Source organism: Gymnogyps californianus, chromosome 14 (genome assembly GCF_018139145.2).
Source record: "Gymnogyps californianus isolate 813 chromosome 14, ASM1813914v2, whole genome shotgun sequence".
NCBI lineage: Eukaryota > Metazoa > Chordata > Aves > Accipitriformes > Cathartidae > Gymnogyps > Gymnogyps californianus.
The window spans coordinates 4,558,784-4,585,956 of record NC_059484.1 but is presented as its reverse complement, the minus strand read 5'-3'; the positions used below and the strand labels follow the sequence as shown (position 1 = coordinate 4,585,956).

General features: G+C 39.3%; 1 protein-coding gene across 3 annotated transcripts in view; it reads right to left on the bottom strand.

Annotated features, from left to right (window-relative positions):
- Nucleotides 1-27,173, bottom strand: part of SLIT3 (slit guidance ligand 3) — a 537,095-nt gene that overhangs the window by 202,870 nt on the left and 307,052 nt on the right. For all 3 annotated transcript variants that reach the window (XM_050905039.1, XM_050905038.1, XM_050905037.1), the window contains 2 exons: nucleotides 10,641-10,712; nucleotides 5,248-5,411 (listed from right to left, as the gene is read on the bottom strand). In XM_050905039.1, coding sequence (XP_050760996.1) covers nucleotides 5,248-5,411; nucleotides 10,641-10,712 — 236 coding nt within the window. The remainder of the gene's footprint in view (nucleotides 1-5,247; nucleotides 5,412-10,640; nucleotides 10,713-27,173) is intronic.

Below are 27,173 nucleotides of genomic sequence, written 5' to 3'. Positions count from 1 at the left end.
CACTAGCAAAATCTGCATCATTAGCAAATAGTCCTCCCCCCTCTTTAGTTTCCAGGGAGCACCAATCTTCCGTGCTGGCAGTACCTTCATGTCCCATGTTGAAAGCAGCAGACCTGCTGCTAGTTATGCAGATCTACTATTGCACAGAGTCTTTTAAAGAGGAGCAGATGGGGGGGAGTTCCTTTCCCCACACACTTTTTGTTTGGCATCTTCTGAATGTTCTCATTACGATACTAAGCTTGAGGAGTGCTATTTTATTAGTTACTCATTGTTGGTTGTCTCCTCAAGAATATGCTATGAAGTTAGTATGAGAAAAATGGAGCACGACAATCTACTGAGTTTTGTGGTCTGGGCCAGAGAGTAACAGCTATGTTTTAAGACCGTTTGACCTCACCTAAACAAATAAATCTGCTTCCTCATTAGGGCTTCGAGTCTGCACTAAGCAGCAGGAAGCTAACATATTTTGCTCTTTATTATACCTCAGCTGCAGTCTCACTGTATGAATCAGAAACTCTAGATCGTCAACTGAGGTTTGGATCAATCCACTATTTTCTTAAAATTAGTATCAGTTTATTTAGCCAGAAATCACTAGACACTAGGCTCTGGTAATGATTTCTCTCTTGCATCAATTTCAGACTGAATTTTAACTTATTTAATCCAAATTATGCACCTTGATTTTCTTCAGGTTCTTGTAGATCCTCTGAATGGGAACTAAGGATCAAGAATCAGAGAAAATGGTTTCTAATGAAAAAGAGAATGATGTATGGATACAACTTCCTTCTCTACAATGCTTGTTTCATTATTAAAGAAAACTGTCTTAGAAAAGTGCTTAAAAATCACATATTTTACACTTAAACTTTGCTGAATTTCTTATCGCAAGACATACAGGACAAATCAGCTCCAAATTAACGTCAAGATTTTAGAATCTGGTGCTTCTTACATGAGAAAAGCATGAATTCATTAACTGTTAGAAATATCAATCTCTGGTCTATTCTAAGAAATCTCATCCAATCTTCATACTCCATTGTAAACGCTGTCCACTGTAAAATACCTCAAGCTACTGGCCAAAACTGTAACAAATCGTATCAACCTGCACCTTCAGAGTCAACACCAAGTCCTAACATACTGTCTCAGAATCGGCAGCAACAGTAGAAGAGAAAAATCAGCTTCCACCACCCACTGAAATCAACCCACAGTCTCCGCCTGCTTATCTACCAGAGAGTCTCCTCTGCAAGCAAGCAGTTGAGAACTGATGACAATTGAGCTGTACTGACAGTAGCTAGCTGAGGACAGCAGTGGCTGAAGTATGCTACACATCACAGTATGAGCTACAATGCTCCTGAATGCATCTGCTTTGTTCTTAGATATGCAGTTCAGGTGCATATTTATTTTCTCGTGTATACACTTAGGAAAAACAGAATGATTCATCATTGTAAAAAAATCCAAATGAGGTCACCCGGTGGGTCCTGCACAGAGCAGAAAAGACCAAGGTGCTGCTGATGGCATAACTTCATGAACCCACTCTGCTTCAGTTTGCAAAGCTTTACAGCCGCACTAACGTAGGTGAGAAAACACATTATGACATAACTGATCAATATGTAGATTAATTTCAACTTCAATAAGTAAAGAGCAGGTAGAAGAAAAATCAAAGCGCCATAATAAAACTTATATGAGAGGAAAATGAAATAAAATTACTATCCTAAGGAGGTCAGAGGAGGACAAGAGACAGACAAATAGGCAGAGAGAGAAAGAGTGTGTGTTTGAGACAGACAGAGTTAGAGAGACAGAGTTAGAGAAAGAGAAGCCAGTTCAACAGTGAAACATCTGAACATGGGAAGGAAGCTGAGTTTGATCCAAGCAAAGCCTGGAAGGCTCTAAGAGGTACTGAGCATAAGCTAGCACCCCCAGAGGCTTCTCTGCTAGCTAAGGGAATATAAAAATAAACAGCTCCCAAGGATCAGAGTACAGGTAGTATTTCAACTGACGTAAAGTCTTTGCTTAGTGTACTGTTTTCTCTTGTTACGGCAATGTGACAGTGAATTGCAAGGTTATGGTGGAGATAGAGGAGAAATACATCGTGCTCTCTATGTGTAGCACATCAACAGGGGCACTCATCCTCTGGTGCCACACAATTTCCCCTTCTACAACTTACTGTCTTGTAGGAGACTGTCTCACCAAACACATCCCAGAGCTCAATAAGCGGCTGTGCAGGAGGAAGAGTCTGTTTGGAGATTTCTTTGGGAACAGATGGCTTTAAGGCAAAGGCCCAGGAAGGCTGCTCTGTCAGGGGTGGCTCTGGAGCAGAGACTCTCCTACGAGGAGGGGACAGCTTGCTGAAGCAGCCAGCCAGAAGGCTCTGGTGGGTGACAGGACTGCCAGCAGTACTCAGCACTCTCCCCCGATGGTGAGGGGCCATCTAGTCCCAACCCTGCTCAGTTCTGTTAATGACCTTTCCCCTGCCTCCTCAGTAACACAAATCCAATTAGACATATTTGCAAACCTATCTTCAGGCAACTGCGCACTATTTAATCCTACACATTTACCTACAGTTCTGAGCCAAATGCTCATGGGCATGAACAACTGAAACCTGGAATAGCTTTTCCGCTGCTCACAATTTGCCTAGAAGTGCCGTCTAAATTAGCATTTTTATAATTTATGTGCACAAGCTGAACAACATTTTTGAAAGACTGACTCTCAGTTTACACAGGTATGACTCAGTTTACACAGATATATCTGCACATAACTCTGACTTCAGCAACATTATCTTGAGAGACCTAATGCTTATAAACATCACTGTACAGGACTGGTACCATAGTGCCCAGAGGAATCAAGCAATTTGGGTTCCAGTTATGGCACTTCCCTATCAGTGTTTCAGTTTTTCTTTTCCAACTTACACTATTCCTTGGTATGTAGCATTCAAAATTGGTTTCCAAAGGAACATTTGTCATAAAATTATAAAAAAGCTCTATTTTTGCATAGGGTTCAAAGAATAACCAGAAGTCAGTTTTTCAAGGATGTTTTTCTTTTTTCCCCAAATTATTTGATTCTACTCTTTCTGCTTTGAAGCATGCAACAGCACAAGTTTTGAACTGGAATGCTCTGATGAAGCCCATTTTACAGTGGAGGAAAAGCTGAGTTTTCTTTTGCTGTGATGATATTCCCATTGCCATAAAAACACAAGTGCTTGAAATGCTGAGCCTATACTTAAACAGAGTAGTTCACCACATTGTATTTCAGCTCTTCATAACTATGATGCAAAAGTGGCTTTCACTGCCAGCTTGAGGCTAGTTACAGTGATTCATATAAGCTTAAATTGTATAAAATTCCTTTGGAGAGGGACAAGTTCAGTTCACTATTCACCTCCTGTCCTAGTTTGACTTCATAGTCAAACACGAACAAATTATGCTGTAAAATCAGGAATAAGAACTGTAATAAGGCGCAGGAAAAATTTATATCCTCTTTAAACTAGCTGTCTATGTAGGTTTTTGTCAAATTAGCACGTACTAAGATGAGTTCTCTGCTAAATCCTCCACTAAAATGAGCTCTTCAAATGCATTTCTTTTTCAGTATATTTCATTTCCCAAATGAGGGTTAGGGGATACAGTTGATGGACTGTCTCACTGGAAGCTTCTTTCCTTTAATTTTTATTAATTTATGTTTTAAAAAAAGCAGGCTAATCTTGAGAGTTCTTTTATATGTTCTTGGTCCAACAGGCAACTGTTAAAAACCTTTTCTCTTTTGGAAGTCATAGTCTGCACAGAAAACTCCGTTTAGATGAGTTCTGTCCACGTTACATTTCTCATTCAGCAATTATTATCTCTTCTCCTGATTTAAACAACTCTCCTTCACTTCACTATATCATAAATCCAAATAGCTGAACTCATGCCCCATCTGAAGCTTCATTTCATAAGAAAAAAATGCTGTGGTTACCTCTTTGGTAAAATTAGATTCTGCTAACAGCTTAATTCATTTATCCATTTCTTTTATCCTTCCTCTCCCAAGACTGTTAGATTTCTAAACTTTTCTTTTAGTTAAACTTTTGATGTGATTTATCAGATATTCTGGGCATTATCAAATCTCCACAACTGCGTAGAAGCTGCTCAGCACTCTTGAAAATCATGTCACAAAGATCACTGGTGCACAACTTCATTTTCCATGTACGCATAACACTTCCTGCACCCCTCCAGGCCTGGGCATTAATCTACCATCCACGATATAAGTTAAGCAGATCAAACCCGTCTTCTCTAAGTACAACCATTTCTTTGTCATGTGTAAATGAAACTATAGAAAAAAGGCATTCCTATAAACATTTCTAGCACGAGCACTTGTACTGTATTTCCATCAGTCAACCCATGTACCAAGAGGATAAAGCTTTAGGGCTCACAGGCTGTGAGAGATAAAGAACACAATACCACAAGACTCACAGTCTATCAAGATTAGGACTCACATCGGCTTCGTAACAAGCTCCCTGTGTTACTTACCATTTGGCCTGCAAAACTATCTCCAAACTTATGTCTGGTACCTCCTTTTTTTTTTTCACAGCATACACACTGCCATGCCTCTCCGCCAGAATTCTTCCTTTCAGCCAAATTAAGAGATTTCTTTTTCCAATTTTTCTGTTTTTCTCTCTCTCTTGTTTTCTTTCTTTCTTTTTCTTCTTAAGAAAATGCATTTCTATCACAAAAGAGCCAAGTGCCATTCCAGAGACTTGATGAATAGGCCCAACATATAGACACATGGTTTGTGAGTTGGCCGCGTATCATCAGCCTCACTTATCAGTGTGGAAACTTGTAGAACAGCGAACTGCATTGGCTCCCTAAGAATCCTGTTTCAGTCCCTGGGATAAAATCGACTCCTCATGTTCTATAGTCCAGTCATTTATCAACAGACTCAGATTAGCATTTTCTATTTCCTTTCTTTTGTATTCCAGTCAGCTGTAGAGCTCTTCCCTTGAGAAATACCAAATTATCCACACTTAATTGATTTCTTATGTTGATATCATTGGCAATGCTAAAGTAGAAAAAATAATTTGAGAACTGAAATGTTAACTGGAATCCAATAATTCTTATAAAGCTGAAAAAATTAACAATTTGATCTACTCCCATACAGTTTAGCAATGACAAAAACAAAACAAGACTGCTACAGAATGGCATTCAAACACAACAGTAATTTTCCACTCACTGTTTTTATGCGAATATCAATATAAAACCATCAGCTGACAGATAAATGAGTAATTGGCATCATTACCAGAGCAGACAAAGTCCTTCTTCTGAACCTCCGCCACAAGAAAACCCCGCAGGTTTACAGGTGCCAAACAGAAGGTGAACTGCCCGATAGTGCGCCTCTGCCGCAGCCAGTCAGACAGCCAAGCCAGGTGGCAGTCGCAGTGCAGGAAGTTGGAGTGAAGCCGCCTACAAAAGACAGAACAACCCTGAAGTTATTAGTAGCTTTTTAAAAAGAAGACACAAACCAGAGCAATCAAGTACACATCTGCCTGGCTCTTCACTACAATTTAAGTCGGATCATTGCAGGTTATTGGTTACAGCTGAGTCAGGTCTTGACTGTCTACATTGCCATATAATGTACAAATGTCCGCATATAAATTAGTGCTATTATTTATAATGTCTTGGAAGAATGAAGTTAAATAATGACCCGCCTACAGGTAATCATGAGCTGGCTGTTCTAGAGGAAAGAACATGCAGAATTTAAGATTCCTCCAAGTAATCACTTTGCCTGTGATTTCATATCAGAAATAACTGCATGAATGTGATATCTTTGAGTGAATTCCAAGGATGGCTTGTATAAACACGAGGCCCAGGCTGAAAAACAGGATGATAGCTGATTTTCCCCTCTTCTCTCTCCTTTAGGGACAGAGAGACAGAGAGAAAGAAACCCCCCACACCAGAGGCTATTGATACCTTGTATGTTCCTGTGTTGCCTGTACAAATTCATCAATGCTCTTTTTACTGTGGCAATTTAACACAAGTATGCAGGTTCTAGACAGGAATTTTCAACTCATGACGAAGAAGGGGACCACGACAGGGTCGTGCCACACAGCAATGCTGGGGCCGTTCTTTGTAATGGAAGATCTAGCCACACAGCTCCCTTCCCAGCCTGCTTCATGCCTGGCACTAGAGACTTGCAGAAGCATTATCACATCGTGGGGGGAAGTCTGCAAAATGACGATGCATTCAGGGAGCGAATCTGGTAATTTTAATAGCTACCAAACTTTAGGTCAAAACAAAAGCCTAGGACATTAATTATTTCATTTCTTGTAATGAGTCTTACTTTTGCAGTGTTATACCAAAGCTGAAATGATAAAACAGATTGAAAATCCTGTCAGAAATGGTTAGACAAAGCATTATTCACTAATATTACAGGCATTCCATTTTAAAAACCCCACGCAATTGGTGTGCACAGGATTTAGCCTTGTCCATCCACCGAAGAAATTAACTGTCTATCTGTGAGATCTTCATATTGCACAGCAGCAGTGCAGGTCAGCAGTGGCGCCCAGGCTGACAGTCCCCAGATTTGTATGTCTGGGGTGGGCAGTCACAGTAAAAGACCACAAATCTGGAACTGAGAGTTTATCCTGTAGAGATGGAAGATGCTAGTCTCCTGGGAGCACTGTAAAACATAATTGTTTTCAAAGGATGGCTAGAAGACCTTGTGTTTAGGGATTATGAAACTATTTAATTGACACTGCAGTAAGTTAGATTTCTAGTAAAATGTTTTGTTATTATGAACCATTAATCTGCCTGGAACACTTTCTGTTGATTGGAAGAAGAAATAAATACATTTACAAAGAAAAGAGTACAAATATCATCTAGCCAGAAATCATCCTAAGTAAGACTTTGATCTAACTTAGAAAGTAAGCATTTCATTTAAATCCTCAAAGTATTATCCCTTCCCACCACAGAAGTCAACAATGATACTCAGAATCGTCTTCCTTCAGGAACTGAAACAGCTCATTCCATGCCATCCCCTGCATCCCCTGTGTGGATGTAGGCAGGCAGGAGTAATAAAACCGCAATTTCACAAAAAGGGGAAGCTTTCCAGTTCTGTGAGTTGTTTTTTTTTCCTCACTTAATTTGTATAGCTAGTTTCTGGGTTTTCCCATTTTAGTAGTGCAAACTGTCACCTCTTTGCCAGCTTGCCTGCCTCAGCAGAGCCCTACCTTGTCGCTTGTTCAAGTTTTTTGTGTGGATATTCTACAGTTTGCTTCTGAGAGGAGACCATTTAGACAGCCTACCCAGCTTAACAAAGCAGCCTATTAGAATATATTTTTGATAATTATATTAATGGATACAGCCACAGAAAGACTTTTAACCGTACTTCAAAAGCATAATACACCAATTCCCTGTGAACATGAAAAGCACTGAAGTGATTTGGTACATTTTCAGTTTACCCTTAAATAAAAAAATTAAAAGAAATTATGCAATTACCTATCTCAGCAGTCACTCACACATGCAGAGACAACAGGACACTTACCATTAAGCAAATAGGTATGGGGGACATGCTTTAACATAAATAAAGCTGTTTCAAGCAAAGGAAAGCAGATCAATAAAACCTAATTCCTGTCACTTCCAATCAAGGCTAAAAGATCAATGAAACTTAGCAACAGAAAAGACAGCTAAATAAAAAAGGTTAGCACAGAAGAGCTGATTTTTTTAAAGAATTCTTCAAGTGCTTCAAATCTTACTAGCACTTTTCTCTCTTTTTTTTTTTCTTTCCCCTGAGAGGTCATGTTCAAGTTGAATATGCTCTCTATTTTTCCTTCTCTGTTCTTCTTACATGAGCAGATTGTTTTGAAAGCCATGAAGAAAAAGCTATTTATCCACAGAACTATCACAGCAGATGCAGCTGCGGCACAAGCAGCCCCCCATGTCCTGCTAATGGATCTCACTAGTGTGTAAAAGAGACACATAGGGAAAACACTATCCACACCGCACTGGGCCTCAGCTGGATGGGAGAGGGCTTGTCCCTACTTAAGTAACATTCAGACCATGGGCTCCCTACAAGAGCTTCTAAAAAAACCCATGTCTAAGTGTGAAGCTATTTGAGAAGGTGTACAAACCGATGACCATTTTTTAAGAAAACAGTAGAGTCACCAAACTGTAATGAACATCATTCATGATCCATTTGGGCTGAATTTGCAACAACAACCAAGAGATTAAATATTAGATCTTATTCAGCCATTATGCCTCAGTTGGCTTTCTCCTTTCGTGCAAACTGTTCATTGAGGTTGTATATTAATGCAGGAGAAACAGGTTTTCAAGCGAAATAAAGCTCAGGAAACTAGAGAGAATATTAACATTTCCCCCCAAATAATATCTTTATATAAATATTTCACATGGGTGAACAAAAACTGATCAGTTTTACATGTGCTTAGGTGTATGGTAGTTGTTAGGGTATTACTATCCATTTACTCAAAACTTGGTTAAATCAAAACAGTATTAGCCTAAATTCTGAACAGAAGATATTCTGAAAATAGTAATATGTAGCTATGCAAATTTGTTTTGTTAACAATTATAATTAATAAAGTATTAATTGTGAAAAGTGCTAAAATGACTTGGGGATAGAGAAAGAAGTTTTAGTATGAAGGGGCAGCAGAAGAAATTATGAAATGCTATTTGATTCCTGTATTTATCTTACATTAATTGCTATTTTGATGACTTTTCTGCCTCTGTTGAAACAGATGGAAGGAAACAAGAAAACTAAACCATTTTACTGTATTTCCACCTGTCTATGTAGGATTTTTTAATTCCTATATTGAACTGCTAAGAAGGGTACTGCGTGTTATTTGGCAATCTTTGGAGACTGAAACACGCCACCTGATATTGATGAAACTACCTTTACAGAACATGAGGTGAATGAATACGAATGCAAGTTTGCAAAGGTGCCCTTTGAGCCAGAGACCCTAAATTAAATTTCCAGCAAATCCTTTTAGAGCGGGTCAGCATTCATGTTCTATAAAACGTGGCTCTCAGAATTCAATATAAAAGCTTCCCTTTATAAATCCTATTTATGACTTCCTTCCCTTTTTTTTTTTTTCCTTAATTACAGCAGAGGGGGATTAGTCAGTGTCAGTCTCCAGGGAGCTATATACAAAGCCATCTCCAAAATTAAACTAAAAAGAAAATGACAGAAGGCATTGAGCTCTGGTAACAGACAAGACTGACTAATCTGAAGAAGCCAGGCAAATTTTCTGGACCACTGTGACTGAATGAGAAAAGGCAAACTCCAGGAACCTTAACCCTACACCTTTATCTTTATCCATTCTCTTCTACAAGACAAACATCTAATTTCCATTTAATTACTTACATTAAGATCTATGAATGTCACCATTTAATGAAGAATGTAAATTTAAATCAGAGGTTATCTTATATAGATTGACATGAGTAAGAGCCATTTTACTTCAGTTCTGTTAACTTATTTAATACGATTTTACACAGGCATATGTAGCATCCTTGAAGTATTTTATTTTTTCAGTGCCATAGAAAACTTTCAGGCTAGCTACTATTTCCCTTTCTTTGCTTTTAGGACTAAGTACATCTTGGTTGAGTTTGAGATTTTGGAGGTAAAAAGAGAGAGACATTGTTTAAGCATGACTTTTCCTGAAGTTGTGTATTCCCTAAAAAAATTTAAAGGAATAATTTATGTAATGAAAATGTTTTTGGTAGGCTATGGCTAAATTATACAAATGCACACAGTCTAATTTCACAGTCTTTGTATTTTGGTCTACTAAAGCCAATCAGAGCTTTTCCGGTGGAATGGTGCCCAGCTATAGAAAAATGGATTTGACGTAACAGAAGCTTTTATAAAAAATGCATCAGAATCAGTGACATTTTGTTTCAGAAAGTATCTGGAAAAGCAGCTTTTTTCAAGTTCTTTAAAAAATTTCTTATTTCAGAAATTAGTATTCTAAATTTGAAAAGAAGAAATAGGATTTAAACACAGGAGATTAACAAAATTAAATACCTTGATCCATAAGAGCAGTTTTCATAATATTGGTGATGTTCCAGCTTGGAACACATTGCACATTATGGATTTTCCCATGGGAAAAAAAATGCCAGTTTCACCTCTTGGTAAATTCAAAATCTTGGTAAAACTGAATCTTACTTAACCCTGGGTAAATCCAGTGAACTCGCTGTCAGGGCCCTGAGGGCACCAGCCACCTTCACAACTCTGCCCAGCCCCACCAGGGGCTCCCAGGGCTCTCCTAGCCCTGCCGTGGCCCAGGACTCCAACAGAGCCCAGGCCGGGGCTCTCAGCCCCTGCCCAGCGACGCCACAGCAGTGCGGGTCTCCAGCCCTGCCTGGCCACGGGTCCCGTTCGGGCTGGTCCCCGCCCATGGGCTGATGTCCCGGCCTGGCCTCAGCTGTCCCCATCCCCACAGAGTGCCTGAGGCTGCCCCCGCTGCGGGGGGTCCCTGTGGGACAGGCCCAGCTGCAAGGCCCTGCCCTGCCCGCCACGGCCCTCACAGGGTCAGGCTTGTTCAGTGACCGTCTTCCTCAGGAGAGCAGGGTGCACTGTTCACATCAGGAAGACACTGAAATAAGATTATCACAAGATGACAAATATCCAAAGAGTTGGCTTACATCATCATTATTATTATTATATTCAAAGATATTACTCACAGAGTCCTGATCTTTGGCATGTGATTGAAACTGGTAACAGGAATGCGGGTGATGTTGTTATTGTTGAGAGTACTGTTAGGAGAAAAAAAAAAAAAGGAGAGAAAAGAGAATAATAGATTGATCAATTATTTATATTTCTTCACCAACACACTATTTACAGAAACAAGCTGCTAAAACTCTTGGTAATAAATCTGCCAGGCTGTGAGCAGTAAGACATGCTGACCGGTACCTCAGACAATTTGTGACATATCATGAAAGATATTGTTAGGGCAAAGCAACCAACAGCTGCATAAGAATGGATGAAGGTTACTATTTCCCATGTCCGAGTAGCAAGCAGTACAGGAGATGTACTGGAACGGAACCAGACTTTTTGGTTAAGCAGCCACTTTGTTTGAAAACCTGGTGCGACTTGAGTGGAGGAACATCAAACTCGCAGACCGCAATATGAAACCTTTGCGCTTAAAGTGCTCTCTCTCACACAAAAAGAGAGCTGTTGACTCTCACAGGCTTGTTAACACAGCCAGCTTACACAGACAGACAGCTCAAATTGCCCTTTTGAAAACACACGGACAGATGGGTACCCTTTCTTTGGTTTCCTTATGAAAAAATATATGGGTAGTGGAACGGACCGTAATAAAACATGTCATGACCCAGGCATGTAAGGACTTCTGGTGCTCTATCAAAGCAGAGCTTAAAGAGAAAATTATCTCAGCTGCTGGTAGGGACCCCCTTAGCGCTTCTTACGAAAAACGAACAGACTCGATTATCATCAGCTGAGTGTGCTGCTCCCATTTATGTAGCTCCTAATTATATCAATGACTCTCTAGCAAATTAGAAGCTATAAAGTTTATCAAGATGGCACAGGAAATGGAAAGCACTCCAACAGGGCATAATTGCCATGCTCCAAGTGCACCAAATCTGCAAATACAGTAGCCCAGTTTGTCATGAGAATTGATGGTGCTGGTGATGACTCCATGTCCCAGTGTGGCCAGTCCTGCTGCTGGCTGCAGCTGCCTATTTGAAATGTGTGGTGTCCACAGCACCATGGCACGGAGCAACCTCTGCTTTATACAAGGGGCACAGCACTCCACAGGATCACTTTGGTAGAAGAGAGTGCTTTTGTGCGTTTGTGTATGTGTTGAAGAAAATACCTGCTGAAGCAACCTAAAGGCACATTACCCTTCCCTGAACTACTTAGTTGTTCCAATATTATGTATTTACGTAGGACATTTAATCAAAAGCTCTTGAAGAGTTTTACAGAAGTTAACTAGCCCTCTTCGTCATCTGCCAATTTAAAAACATTTTTACAGTTCTGCCTAGAAATCCCTTGGCAAAACCATCATCTACAACATCAGCAGATTATAGCTGATTACACCCTATTAAGGCTGTTTTTCTGGTACACAGGAAGACACGTACGCATATTGGCAAAGCCAGGAGGTTGCAGGGTAACACGGCTATGCGCAGGCACACTCAGGAGAGGTGTGTGAGCAGGCTCTGACACTGGCAGCAGTGTGTTTGTGTTGCTGCTGCACTGCATCCCAGCAGGACAGAACATGACCACTTTATTAGTAGGATTGTAGCTGGTATTTCAGCGTAGTGCTGCACCAGATGGATGCACTATCGATCGGGAGCCAGCTTGGGGGCTGACATACCCATGACAGTAAACTGCACCAACAGAGGAAAATTACCCTTCCTTTCCAAATCTGTGAGCAGAGTGAGTTATGTCAGTAAAAGCAAAGTTTTGGAAGTCTGGAATCTGCATGTGAGATCTGTTGCCAGAGATCTGTGTCAGTCAAGTCACACACATTCACACACCAGGCTGATAAGAGCTGTAGGCCTTAGTACATCATAGCTTATAGTATAATATATAGTATTCATTCCAGATCCTCTGGAAAACCTGATGCTGCCAAAAATTGGACAAGAAACACATAGCTAAATATTGGGACCAATGGGTATACAAAATTACGGGTTTGTGTATTTGGTTTCTCTATATGCAAAGACTCAGATGCAGTCTATTATAAATTTACTGGATAAGATGAAGAGGGAAATACTGTCAACTTCAGAAGTAAACCTGAAAGTAAGCTTTTACAGCTATCAGCCATGTCATTTTGTCAGCTGTGCATCACAATCTGCACATGCCACTGCCTTACTGTGACTTCAGCGCTGGAATTGAACACAATGAGTATCAGTATACATCTGTAGGGCTGAAAAGCTCTACCTTTGAATTCCTGCTAATGTCATGATGACAACACAAATGTCCCACTGTGGCAGTTTATACAGTGCAAAATGAACCTCTCTGTCATATAACTGCTACTGCTTGATTACCTTATTTAGCCAGTGATGCAAACCAGTGTCTTTTGTGGACAGCCAAAACAAGCATGTACAACAATTTCAGAAAGTGAACAAAACCTCTTACAAGGTTGCATATGTATATACATCAATACACCCACTCCTCAATATCTATATTTATTTGCTATTTGTTGGGAAGTTCAAACAGGGCTCACAAATGGAATTTCTAATTGCACCACCATTTTTTTTCTGTAAACATAAAAATATAATTCACACTCTGCCTCAGTTGCCTGTTACATAAAAATGAGCTATGCACTTGGTTGGAAGATTTTAGGTGTACACTGATAAGTAAAAGCCACATGTAAAGTCAGCTCACAAAAATTAAATCACATACATAGCTGATGTCTGAATAGGTCACACATGCCACTATAGGAGTCAATGGAAGCCATAAGAATTCAAGGGAGACTTTCTATTGATTTCAAAAGGACGTGGATTGGATTCAGGCAGAACAGGACGTGACAGCAAACTTCCTTCTGCGCTGAGGGTACAGAACACATCCCTGTCTCCCAGTGAAATTCTTCATCTGGATGCGGAAAGGTCAGCCTTTACTGTCTGATTTGATGATTCAAAAATATTTTTAAATTTCTTAAAATATGTCTGTTTAACAGACAAAGCACTATTCCAATAACACAGTATTTCTACTCACAAAATATGAGATGAGAGTGGCTCAGGTTTTGCCCCTAATAAGCAAAGGTTTCCTATAATTCATCAACAAATATATAACTCTTCTTCTAAGAATCCTAAGTCAGTGCTGAATTAATGTACTCCTTAAACACAAATTTCAGGGATAACTCTAGCAGATAGCTATTGCGCAGATGACTTAGTAGCATACTATTTCATTGATATTTAAATGTTAACCATAATGAAGGCAATAAACCATCTAAGATAACAGCAATTATTTCAGAACAAAGAAGGCCAAACACTGCAAAGGACAGTAATTGACAGTGAACTGTCTGCATTACAGGCCAGTTGTAGCTGCAGGAATTTAACCCTGCAGCTCTGGTTGTGCAGAGCACACAGCTCCCACGCAGTAGGAACTCTTTGGCTTTTGAATGGGGACGTTTTCAGGTAGAGGTGTGCTCTAGAGGCATTCTGCAAAGCTTTCTGTCATGCACATGAAGCCTTCCCAGCAATGATTTTTATGAGTGTGTGTCCTGGCAGGGGTAAGCACACAATATAGTGGTATTTTTAAGACATGAAGGGAAAAAATAAATTCTGCTCCAGTCATCTGCTAGCTTCTCCAAGGCCCCAGTCTCATTTTGATCCGACTAAGATTCAAATCCACAGAAACAGATGCACAAACACCAGGAAGCTGTGAGAGACAGAAAAATTCCAGAATCTTCTGACTCCTCCAACATCATATGGGGAAACTTGTATTCTGCTGGGTTCTCCCCAGCCTCATACCTCCCACCTCTTCCAGAATCCAGTATAGCCTTGTCCCTTGAAAAAGCACTGTCCTCTCATTTAGAAGTCCTCTCCCTGTAAACTATTCACATCCAAAATGCTGAATCAGGAAACTGAGGTTATAGACAATATTATTTATGCCAGCAAACTTCCCACCTTGGGCCATGATCCTTGTCAGATCTTGCAAGCTAAGCAGAAGCAGACTGCAGCAGTCCTAAGGATCCTCCAAGGACTACTTCGAAGACGCATAACATGGGATCAGCAGTCTTTGAGGTGGTACATCCTCCACTGGTACGAACTGTCATAGTCCCATTGACTTCAATTTACAACCCCAGAGGAACTGCTCTACTAACTCACTCCTCTGCCAGTTGCCCAAACTTGTTAGAGGCAGGCATGGAACTGCTTCCTGCCTTCTGAAGAATAAAGCTGATTTATAGCCCCTACTAATCAGAATTTTTTTAAAGGAAAGAATGCTCACTCTGCAATCCTGTCATGATTTGAAAACAATTACCTATCTCCTTCCTCAAACTTTTTGTGCAAATTTAACTACATGCAGTTGCATTTCTGTTCTGACTTTCTCCAAATTCATGTACACCACTGTAGTTCCCTGACAAAGAGTTGTTAATTCCAGGCTCAATGGAATTACATTAAAATCATTAACCTGTAGAAATGACTGTCGTGTGTGTGGTTTTTTAAATAATATTTATGCATTATTCTTTACTCCTTTCCCCACCCTCTTGAATAGCAATACAGGTGTTCAGGACTAGATGAGAGAAAAAGATTATACTCCTAATGCTACAAGAAATCACACAACTTTTATGGAAGAGACTTTGGAAAAAAAAGAGAAGGATTTAAATTTTGAACCCTACTAATAATACAAGCATTTTATTTTAAAAACTCAGCAACTCTAAGCATCCTTTCATGTTCCTTGGACTAATTCAGAGAGCAGAAATCCCAGGCTGTCAGATCAATATTCAAACACTCTCAATTCTGTAAATCACAGAGTACACAGAGATTTTGTTTCTCTTACTTGGAATTCAATTAATGATATAATTAAGAGCATATAATGAATATCAGAATGCCTGGTGACTTATTAATCTGAAATAATAGTAATTTCATTACAACTTATCTACCCGCTCTGTTCCAGTTAAGTACTAGTTATGAACCAAAAGGATCTTCTGGCAATGATGTCAGAAAAAGTTATACAACATAACAGAATTATCTGAAATATTAACTATTTAATTTCTTCAATTAGTACTTCAATAAGTACATTGTAAAATAGTAACTGTCTTTATGTTTGCCAGTCACATTTCAAATGGGAAAATACATAGGAGGGTTGGGTTTTTTGTTAAACACATGTCTGATGATAATACCACCTGCTACATCTCAGCTGAAAAAAAGTTATGGTATCCTATTTTATCATTGGCAAAAGGAAAAACCGCTATGCAGATGTCCATTTTTCTAAGTACAAGGCATTTTCATATGTACATAGACTACTAGCTGTGCATCAGTACAATACCCACAGTGAAGCTTCTTGTTTACAATCTGAGTGGATTAAAATGAAAGGGGAAGGGGAGAACATGTCATATGCTGAAGACGTCCTTTGTTTTTTGACGGTAACAGAAACTGATTTTCTTTCACATTCCATTTCTGCAGCTGATTAGCACAAACAGCTAATCAAATTGAGAAATTATACGGTAGATTAAATTTTTGATTAACACTTTTCCCAAAGCCTTAATAAGCATCTACCATAGTTACTAAAGGTCTGCTGTGCTGGCCATTCAGGTTTTTGATACACGTCAGGCTGCTTTTGTGTCACATTTGGCTGATCACAGGACATTGCAGCATTTGCAAAATTCTCAGTTAGAAAGAAATATTCAGACCCATTTACTGAGAGGTAAATGGACAAAGAGATCTGAAAAGCCACCAGCTCATTTATGATATTGCTGATTTTGAATGCCTTTTACATTTGGGCACTAGAGATTCTTTACAGGCTTCTAACATACACGATTTGATAGCAGGAATCCTGCAAACAACACTCCTCATTTGGCAGCACATGCTTCTATGTGTCTATGGGCTACACTCTAAGTTAAACAATGACGTTCATTTCCTTTCCCTGCTCAAAACTCTCGCAACACACTGTGGAAAAAAGGTGCTGAGTTACCTCACTCTGTGATAAACCTATATTTTGAAAGTGAGACTTTGAAACGGAGCAGAAAAGCAAATGGACAAGGCTGGTGGGGAACAGCCGTATCAGGCACTGCAGCACTAACAAGTCTAACATTTCCTTCTGTCTCCTTCAATTACACCACTGCTTTATCACAGTGTGCTCCTTGCCTGTGTATGTAATCCGTGTGTTGTGTGTCCATAACACCATGTAATTGGGCCTAATGCAAGATTATTATCTATGTGCATGCAGTGGATAGCTACAAATGGTGCATCTGCAGGCTTGTAACATTCCCAAGAGTGAATTACTGTCATACTCCCCGATTACTGCTTCTCCCACAACTGCCATGGTTTCCAGGCTTCCTATCCCCAGTGCAACTATACATCCAGTAAATGAGACCAGAAAATTTATTAGACTTAACCAAGGCATCTCTAAGCATAATTAAGCCTCTCATGTAAATAGTTTTCTTGATAATGTTATTTCTGTTCAGAAGTGGGTGAGCTGATGCAAAAAAAGATTGAGTAGCTCACCCCAAGTTGCCAGTGGAGCTCAGAAGGGAACACAACGGTCCAGCCCTGGCAGTGACAGAAAGACAACTCCTCCAAGACCCCAAAGCTTTGGGTGGAAAGTGTTGGTAAATAAAAATACGTGAAGGAATCTTTTCACAGTGTACATGTGGACTGAAACTGTTGGATCCATGCAGCATTAGACATCTCCATCAGTATTGCTCATAAAGAAGAGGATCTTGGGGTCTGTCTGAAATACTAGAGATGAAACATGAATTTGGGTGACTGCATTAGCAGCAAAATTTAACACTAACAGTGACAGAACCTTAGACCTCTATGTTAGCAGATTCATATCACTTACTCTTAAACCTCTCTCCAACCATATAAAAAGCCATTGCAAAGGGAAAAGAAATTCTCTGTTCCTTTTATTCAGCAAGGGTTAAGCAAAGCAGTAACAGGTTTAAATTTCAGAAAGGGGAATTTTGATTCGATCCAGGGGAAAAGTTTCTCACAATAAGAACAGGAAAAACACAGAAAAGAGCTGTTACAGAACGTGCAGCCATCAGCAGCGGAAGCCAGTAATATAAGACTAAGCGAATCCCTGGACTCAATGGTCTTGCCTTAGGGTGGGACAATAGATGACAACTTCAGACCCCTGCCAGCCCTTACATACCACCTAATATAACTAACAGCAGGGACATTTTACCAATTCCAAAAAGTGAATCTAAATCTATTTTTAGTAATAAAACCAAGACTTGAATTTTATACACTGCCATAATTAACGTTTGTAATTAACTTTGCGATTGTAGGGTAAAAGGAGCTATATTTTCAATAGCTGTAAAGAGCTATTTTTCACACAGGTCAGAAGGAATTTGCATTAAATTAAATATTTACTGCTTCTCATGGGCTCTGAGGAAAAGGCAAAATGGCTTTGGCACACTATCCCTCAGCACTGAGCACAGTCCTCACCCTCGACTTTCAAGGCATCCAAGATTTGCTCATTAGGCAAGGTCCGAAACTCAATTGGATCTCTTCACAGTTTTGGTGAGTCCTGAGTGCCTCTTCTACTCAATCCTTTGATCTCCCCACAGACTGTTTAAGTCAAAGCCCACAACTACCGTGTGGGCATATAATGAAAGCAACTGATGCTGCACTGATTAATCCATTACTCTCAACTGTTAGAAAACATAATGATCTCACAAGGGGCCTTATTCACTGACATACAGCAGTAGAGCTCTGATCTGACACCTCAAATTAGCAGCAAAAGCAATAACAGCTGGGGTTTTGTCTCAATATTTGTACCTAACTCTAAAATGAGTTGACACTATACAAGTGCTATTTTTAAACACAATGTTAGCCCAGGCAAATAATCTTCTAAATAGTCTCCAGGTGACACGTAAAATCCACTGAAATAAATAAAAATAACTAGTTGCCAATTTGTGGTTTCTGTTCTAGTATTAGTCTTTTGCCGATGTGTTCACAAATGTTCTCATCACAGCAACATGAGAGGCTCTAGCATTGTTAACTTGGGAGGCTGACATCAGAAATATGACTACTCTCAAGGATACAGAGGAAAGAAAATGTTCTTTTTAGAAATGTATGACAAAATGAAATAAATAAGCTTAGCATCGAATTACGCACAAAACTGCCAGCAGTGTTTACTGCTACAATTGCCTGATTCTTCCCATTCTGTGGCTGATTTTAATTTGCATATAACTGTCAGATTTTAACTATTTAAGCTTATTATAAAGGCCAGATGTTTATGGCAGATTTTTTTTTTTTTCCCTTGAAGGACTGAGAATACTTTCAAAAACATCAGGCTTTGGGGAAACTGGGTTATTAGAGTAACAAATTCTTTGTTTAAAATGCCTGTTTTGTCACCTGGCAAGAACCAGGGTGATCACATTTGCCTATAGCGATAACTTTAGGGCATATTAACTTAAGTCCTGTAATTGCTACATTAACTCTCCCTGGAGACTGGCTGTACTTTGGCTGGAGTCTCTGGGACTGGCAAGTTCAGGATCTGAGGCTAAGAGCAGAGGAGAGGGAAAGACAGGACCCGCAGCTAAGAAAATGGCTGGGCAAGCTATCTGGGTAAAGAGATTGGGACTAGGAATCAGTGCAAATGGGTAAGAGAGATCAGAAAAAAATCGTACAGGCTTGTACAATCAAAGATTGTATTGTCGTATGTATACAAGCGGGAGCAAAATTAAGGATTCTGGTGACTTATGTCTGGTAACTGATGCTCAAACCTTTCTAGTGTTATCTTTAGCCCTGCATTTATGTTGTATGTGTACATATGCATCATTATGCCTGAATTTACCTACTTACACTGACACACAAATAAATAAAATATGCTAAAACAAGATAAATAAATAAAACAAGAAAATCGAATAAAAGAATAGAATAAAATAAAATTAGCTAAGCCAAGATAAGGTAAAAAAAAATATAATAAAGGTTATACAGAGAACGAGGGTACACAATTCATTCAGGTTGTGGACTTTGTTAGATGTTAAGTCAAGAATGTCATTCACATGGTCTTACATGAAACGCCTTACCACTTCCCCTTAAGGAAGTCTGCTCCTTCTATATACATGAAGACATATCTGTTTTCCCACATAATCAAATCACTTCTATTAGCCGTACAAAATACAGGTACCAGTTGCATCCCCCAATCCTTTCTAATGCCTATGCCTAGTGAGAGTTGAAAAAGCTTTTTAGAGAAATTTCAATCAGCTTTTCAATCTTTTACATGACATTCTAGTTCTATGCAGAAAATACAAATTCAATTAATCCTGAATGGAAATTTTAGTTATAAAAGCATTGGTGCAAAGACAAAAGAACGCAGGCTGAAATTATTCTGCTACCGCTTCATTTTTAAATTAAGGATTCTCCAATGAGTTATTTTTCTAAACTCAAAAATGGCACAAGAAACACTGCCTTTACTTTTTTTTGAATCAAGAAATTTTCTCAAGTCTTTGCCCAAAGGCTACACATTTTTCAGTACACTGTACTGGGGAACGACTGCTGTGGCTCTAAGTCCCAATTACAGCCATAATTTTCTGTAAGTATTTGGACTCAGAGAAAGAAAAGTATTTCTGTAAACGCTGAATAAATATTTTACATCACTAAGGTGGTTTTGATGTTTCTCTATGGTACCCAGTTTCCAGGGCTGATATTATTGCCTAGAACCACCGGGAACAAGTCCAATTATCATAATACCCAGACCAATGTCCACTGAAGTCAGTGCAAATCCTGTTGCTGATTTCAGCAGGGAGTCAATCTAGTCCCTGCAATCTATTTATTTAGGCGCAGATTTTCACAGGACCCACAGCGATCAAAAATACAATTGTATTCAATTTCAACTCACCTAAATTTTGTTTTGTAGATTCATTTGAAAATCTCTTGTTCAATGAATTAATATAATTAAATTAATAAATAGAATTGTATTACTTTAATATAAATTAATTGTGAAATAGATATGCTTTTAAAAATTATTATTTTTTTTAGGTTATACAGAGATCTCTTACTAAATATGGCTCTTGGTATTACCCAACTGCATGCATGTCAGGTACTGTAGTTTATGGATTCTGTGCTACTCCTGCCAAAATCAATGGAAACTGGATTGGGCTCTCGATGCATATAGAGGTCTGAAAGCCTACCAGAGTGTATTTATGGAAAGGATGAAAAAGAATTGAGACGACAGACTCAGATCATACAAACCTCAAGTTTGACGCATCAGTACTTCAGCAAAATAAAATGGTTTCTCAGGTTCCTGCCTGAACAGTTGTTTCTGTTTAGTCCTTTCTGAAGCTAAAACAGTCTTATAAACATAATCCAATTGAAACTAACGCAGTCCAACTCTATAATTTGAAAGGAGGAAGCAACTTTCGCCGTTTGTTCAGGCTGAACGCATTTAATGATGGAGATTTCCAAGGTAAAAGGTTTCAGCATTCAGCCAGCTGAGTGCCACGGTTTTCTTACAGGACTCTACCAAAAGAAACTCTAAAGAAACTGATTAAATTTGGATCAGAAAGAAACAGTATCATTCTTCAAAACCATGTTTTAATTTGTCCCATCCTGAGTACACTGCAACCTTAATGCTATAACCTTATGGTAAAAGCCTCTGTTTTGATAGACTTCCCTACCATAACAAACATAACCTTTTCGTACTTGTCGGTGTAACACACCGAGGAACAGAAAAGCCATTCCAAGTGGCAGATAGAAAATAGTTGTCTTTTCAGAGCTAGAGAAAGTGACAAAAAATGGACTTCTGCATCCATTGTAAGGGGTTATGTGACAATATTCAATCTCTTTGAGACGGTCATTGTGCCAGCCTGTTGCCACTTCATCAAGTGCCGCAATGCGGCACTGCCTGCGGGACTGCGGATTCCTGCAGGTCCCATGCTGACCGCTAGGACCGAAGGAGGGACGAGCTGGCAAACCCCATGTATGCAGCAGACAGCTGCTTGAGAAGCAGAAATATAACAATGAATAGAAATGGCACTGGCAGCAGTTTAGCCTGAGCGTCTGGGGTCAGTGTAAAAGGTTTTACAAAAGCCTTTTAGGAGGCAGGCGACTGGCACCCATGGAGAGTGGGCTGCCAGAACCCCTGGTTTCCATTTCCCTCCAATGGCAGACCTACCAGGTCCTGCAGGCAGAATGATGCCCCTATTCCTCCTGCCAGAGCAGCCCCGCTGATTTCAGGAGCCCAGTGTCCCAGCTGCCCCTCAGCTCCCAAGGCCATTGGCATTCCCACTGTGAGACGGCAGTGGGAAGAGATCTTTCATAGATCTCTCTCTCTCTCCCCCATAGCTCCGGCAATATGACAATGGGCACGGTGCAGCACGGAACCGCAAAGGCAATTCTCAACTTTTAGCAGCAGAGGAAGGAAAAGAAGCAAATCTTTTAAAGAGGGAACTTCACCTTTACTGTCAAAAGTGCCTCCCCAAAACACAAGAGACGCAGACCATATTGGTGGAATAATTTTATATTCTAACAGTATGTGATGCCCCTACCTGCAATTCATACATGCTGGAAATTAAGGCTAATACATAGGCTAATAGAAATCCACATGAATGAAATAGGGAATGTGTGATATACACATTCTGTGAATTTAGACTTGCATGTATGAACAGTTGTTATGGAAAAGTTACATTTATAGAGGAAAGAAATGTTTTGAAAGAACAAAGACAACACATAGTTCCTAGACAAGGGCAATTACGTGTTTCTTGGTGAAGCTGGAAAGGGATCTGCTTTCCATCAGGATTTTCTTTTAATAATACATTAGACAGCGCTTGTGTGCATCACACAAGAAAAAGGTCAATATGTTTAAAAACACCTATCTTTCAAATTTTTAAATTTCTCCCAAACACCACCTGCCCGTGAGAAGCAGCAATACCTGCTTATATTCATGCATGCGTATGCAATACAGCTAAGAAACCGTAACAATTTGAATAGCAAATACTCACAGTGTTTCATTTGCGTTCAGTCCACAGAGTGAAAAAGTGCAAAATAAAATATACACAGAAAAAAATTCGAAGCACTCATGATCTGTTCAGGAATATTCTACAAGCACAAGAAGTAGCTAAATAAAAGGAGTCAATTGTTCTCCATACGTGGCTGTTTCTCTGTAATATCTGCATGCATACAAAATAAAATATAACTGCCATTGTGGATGGTCTGTCCTAACTGTTTCAGCCTAAGTATTAGCTGAAGTGCTTCACCTGATTTCTAACGCCCTAGTTGTGGACGGGAAGACGGGGTGTCTCGCAGATAAAATGGACCCAACCCTTTTAAGACATCACTGAAATTGCCCAAGGAGCCAGTAAGAAGCTTGGGTGCTCGCGGACTGGACTATCCCCTCCCCAGAGCCCGCCCAGCCCGCAACCTGCTCTTGCACCAACGGGGGCTTCTCAGCGGCCTTCAAGCGTCGTCGCAGAGATGCTGCATTGCGGCAATTTATCGATCACAATAGCCAAGTCCAAAGCTGAAAGCCATGAACAAGATCTGCTTTCCCACCCTCCCTTCTCCCTACGAAGCACTTTTGGTGACAGACACAATCTAAGATTCTAATGGCAAAGGATGCAAAAGCAAATCTAAATTACCAATCTGGTGAACAAAGACCTTGTTCAGTATATGCTCCTACATCCCTTCATTACAGCCATCAACTTGTCTTCCACAATGTTCTCTTCTATTTTACCCTCAAATAAATCCCGATCTCAGCTACAGTCTGGCACTTGCAAACCACAGATACCTCATGCCACCTAGCACCACGAAGACAAGAGGGATGTGTGCAATTTTTAAAAATAAAGGGCACTACTGTTCATTGTTTCCTTCAATGGCTTTATGTAACCACCTCATTTGATGCTCTTTCAACTGACGAAGCTATTTTCTGAGGTATCTCTAAAATACTCAAGAGCAACATGGTATATCACAACAAAGGTTTCTGGATGACCGTACACTGTTTTAAAACATGTTTCTACGGATCTGTAGATGTCCTAAGCGTGGCCACCCATCACTCGTACATACTAAAACAATGCATTCGGATTGTTCACCCCAAAACAGAAACTTAAGAAATGTAATTCTGCTTCAAAAGTATCGAACCAGTTAACATGAAATTGTTTCATTTATGATAACTAAATTAACATAGAAATTGTGATTATATGGCTTCAAATTACTTTAAAATTGTTTCATACTTCCATTCTTAATGCAGCTCTTCTATTTTCCTTTTTCTTAAACACAGAACTGGATACACAACATAAAGAAAGTCTATTTTACACTGATCATATGCCTTTCTTTTTAAAGTTTTTAAAATAATTTTTCCTGATTTAACCATAACATACATGCTCTTTTCATCATATATACTTACACACATATATACTTAGATTACAGGCATAACCTTGTGAACAGCAGGAAAAGAAGACACTATTTGATTTTTAGATCAGAAGAAGCTTCTACCTATGCATTTTTTTCAGGTGCAGATGTAATTATCTATTTCACTTGCAAGCTAACTATCTACTTATTACTGTTTTGATTTCTAATTTACCATAGATACAATATTATTGTCCCAGCTAAAAATATCGGATAATGTTGATAATAAGTAATGCATAGTACCCTGATCCCAGCAGCTACAGTTTAAGGTTAAATATCTGACACAATGCTTGAAGTGGCAGACCAACAATTCTGGTATACAGAGGTCCCATCGTAATTTTACTCTCTCTTTCCAGAGAAACCAGGCTTTTGAGTCCTCTCTTGTATAAAGACTGACTACAGTGCAGAGCCTTTGTCTGTGTTGTTCTACCAGCACACCAGAGGGACAAAAGCAGCCTCTGAAAAAGACAAACCATTAATACCCCTATAGGTCATAAACAAAACCTTTAACTGCACACCAAAAAAAAGAAGGTAACCATTATGTGTTTTGAAACATTTTTTGAAATCATCATTTTTTTGCTGTTGTGGTGATTGACCCCAGAGCAAGCAGGAGTTCCTGCATTTACCACCAGTTTTGGACCCCAAACGGTGTCACAGAAGGGGTGAGGACGTCCTGGTATATTTGATATTGATACCACGGAAACCTGTGCCACACAGGCATGCAGCCTCCTCCCCCAGCCAAAGAGGCCTTATTAATCCCGATAGGATTACATCCAGCTACCGTAGTATCATCATCCAGCTGCTTTGGGGAGTCATATAAACAATTAATTGCGAATTATGGCATAAAATGATGACTCATCTACCTTGAACTTGTTACTTTCCCTCAGAACTCTGTCATCACCTCAACTTTATCTGCAAGGAGTTTTATTCCCATCATAGTCTTCAGCTCAGCTTTTGGTTAAGGTGTTGAGCCGCACGTCTGCATTAAATATACAGTTGAGTGTCCTCTGGATTAAGTCGTTCACATTCATTTGACTTTCAACAGTCAAAATGCTTGTTCTACATCTTTTATATTACTGATGAAGAAACTATATTAGTCAAAGGGGAGGGAGGGCAGGTCACAAGATGAGCAGAGCATGCAAATGAAACCATTAATATCATGGGAGAGAAGGTTTGCCAGAAATCTCTGTGTCTCCTGGAGTTTTGACTTTGGAGTCTCTCGGAGCAGGGACTGCCGCACCAATAAAGGGCTTACACTACACAAGCCATAAAACCGGGCTTCCTCAAAAAGCATATTGGTCAGTGATTCATGAAAATAGTAATTCTAACCCGGCACTGCTCTTATCTTGATAAGTTCTGCAGCCTGCATGGCTCCAGGCTATTCTTAAAGGGAAAAAAATCTCGAACCTAATGGGAGCAGGAAAGGAGAATGAGCACAGCATTCAACTACTACATATGCTCCAGGAGGGGAAAAATCCATCTTTTCTAAATATGTAATGTAATTAGGCATCCGCATTGAGGATTGATAGAAATGTTCATCAATTTTCTGGGACATGCCTGGAATACTGCAGGATTAGCAAAATCATTGATCAATGAATTTATGCAAATATATTCTCCCCATAAAAAGAGAGTTACATTAAATCTGTAACAGGCATCAGTGATTTTCAGAGGCCCTCTCTTGCCCGCTTTTATTTTATCTCAGCTGGTCTTTGATATAAAGCCTGTCACCACGGTGCCATCTGGATAGTGTTCCCTTCACTATGCTGCACTTCCAACCTCACATTTTGTAATATGTTATAGAACAGAGGTTATCTCAGATTTCATTTCCATATCTTGAGCAATGACACCAGATCTCCCACCGACATGTATCAGCAAATAAAAACATTTCTTATCAAGCAACCATGTAAGCACCCCATTGTTCCTCCAGCAATTCTTTATGCTAATTATGCATCTCATTTCACAAGGGTCCACTGGGGGTGCAGTATCTTTCTAAAAGTTCTCCAGAAAAAGGCATTTCTGTAGTTAATCTTATCGCCAACTGATTTATATAACAGAAACCTTGTAATAACAGCAGCCAGGTTCTTCAGGAGCATTTCTCCTTCCCTTAAAGACCTACAGCGATACAGGAGGCAGGAAGAATGGGAAGGGTATAAACCATAGGACAGTCTAATAAGTAATGGAGTAAACAAAAATGGAAATCATCATTTGTCCACTGATACCTCTGTTCTCTGGATGCACCATTTCTCAATTGACAAACCGATTTTTGTTCTTCCTGTGGCATAACTTGATTGCCTGTGATACAAGCTCAACACGGATACAAGCTCTCAGAAAACCCAAACTCCTTGTTTTTCACTTAATTTCACCTAACTGGTAGGTACTTCAATTACTCATATACTGCCAATGGTTACTCCCTTCAGTTTTGTTTTTATGACATGTATTATGCACATGCTGACTGATGAAATAACTAAAGATTTTAAATTCATTTTATTAATTTACATATATTTGAGCTAACATATACCCTTGGGTAAAAAAACAAAACAAAACAAAAAAAACAACCCAAAACCCACCAAACCCAACCATTTTAATTTTACTGTACTCAAGTATGAGTAAGCAAAACAGCTATGCACAACATTTTAAATAGAAATCTCATTTTCATTATTGTATTTAGGTATTTTGGTATCAGTTATAGGAACACAATTTACAGAGTTCAAATTTGATCCTGATTGCCTCCACCGATCATAATTTCCAGCAAAATAGAGGAGGAAATCACATTTATGTGGCATTTTCAGGCTTTCATTAAGCTATGACATCTCATATATTTAGAATTATGTCATGACTTTCACTCCCTGACTCTCCAGGTTGGGAAAGCAAATAAAAATCTTCTATCTAGTTAAGACATGCCCAGAATAGCATTTTGCAAATAAGTAAAACTGACTATATAACTGAGTGCTCAGCATACAGAAGACAACCCTAGGAACAATTAAATTCTGGCTGTAGCACAAAATAATGATTCATGTTCAGAAAAGTTCTTAAAAGTTTGCTAGGTCAAAAGGTAGTGTGTATTATAAGCACACTCATCCATGACATCTCTATCAAAAATTGTACCGATTACTAATTTTTTTTATGAAACAGAATCTTTTATAACATGAACGTATGAGATTAAAAAAAGGAAAGCATGAATAACCCTGTTCCACTTGTAAAATGCTTGCAGCGACTGGATGTGTCAGACAGGCG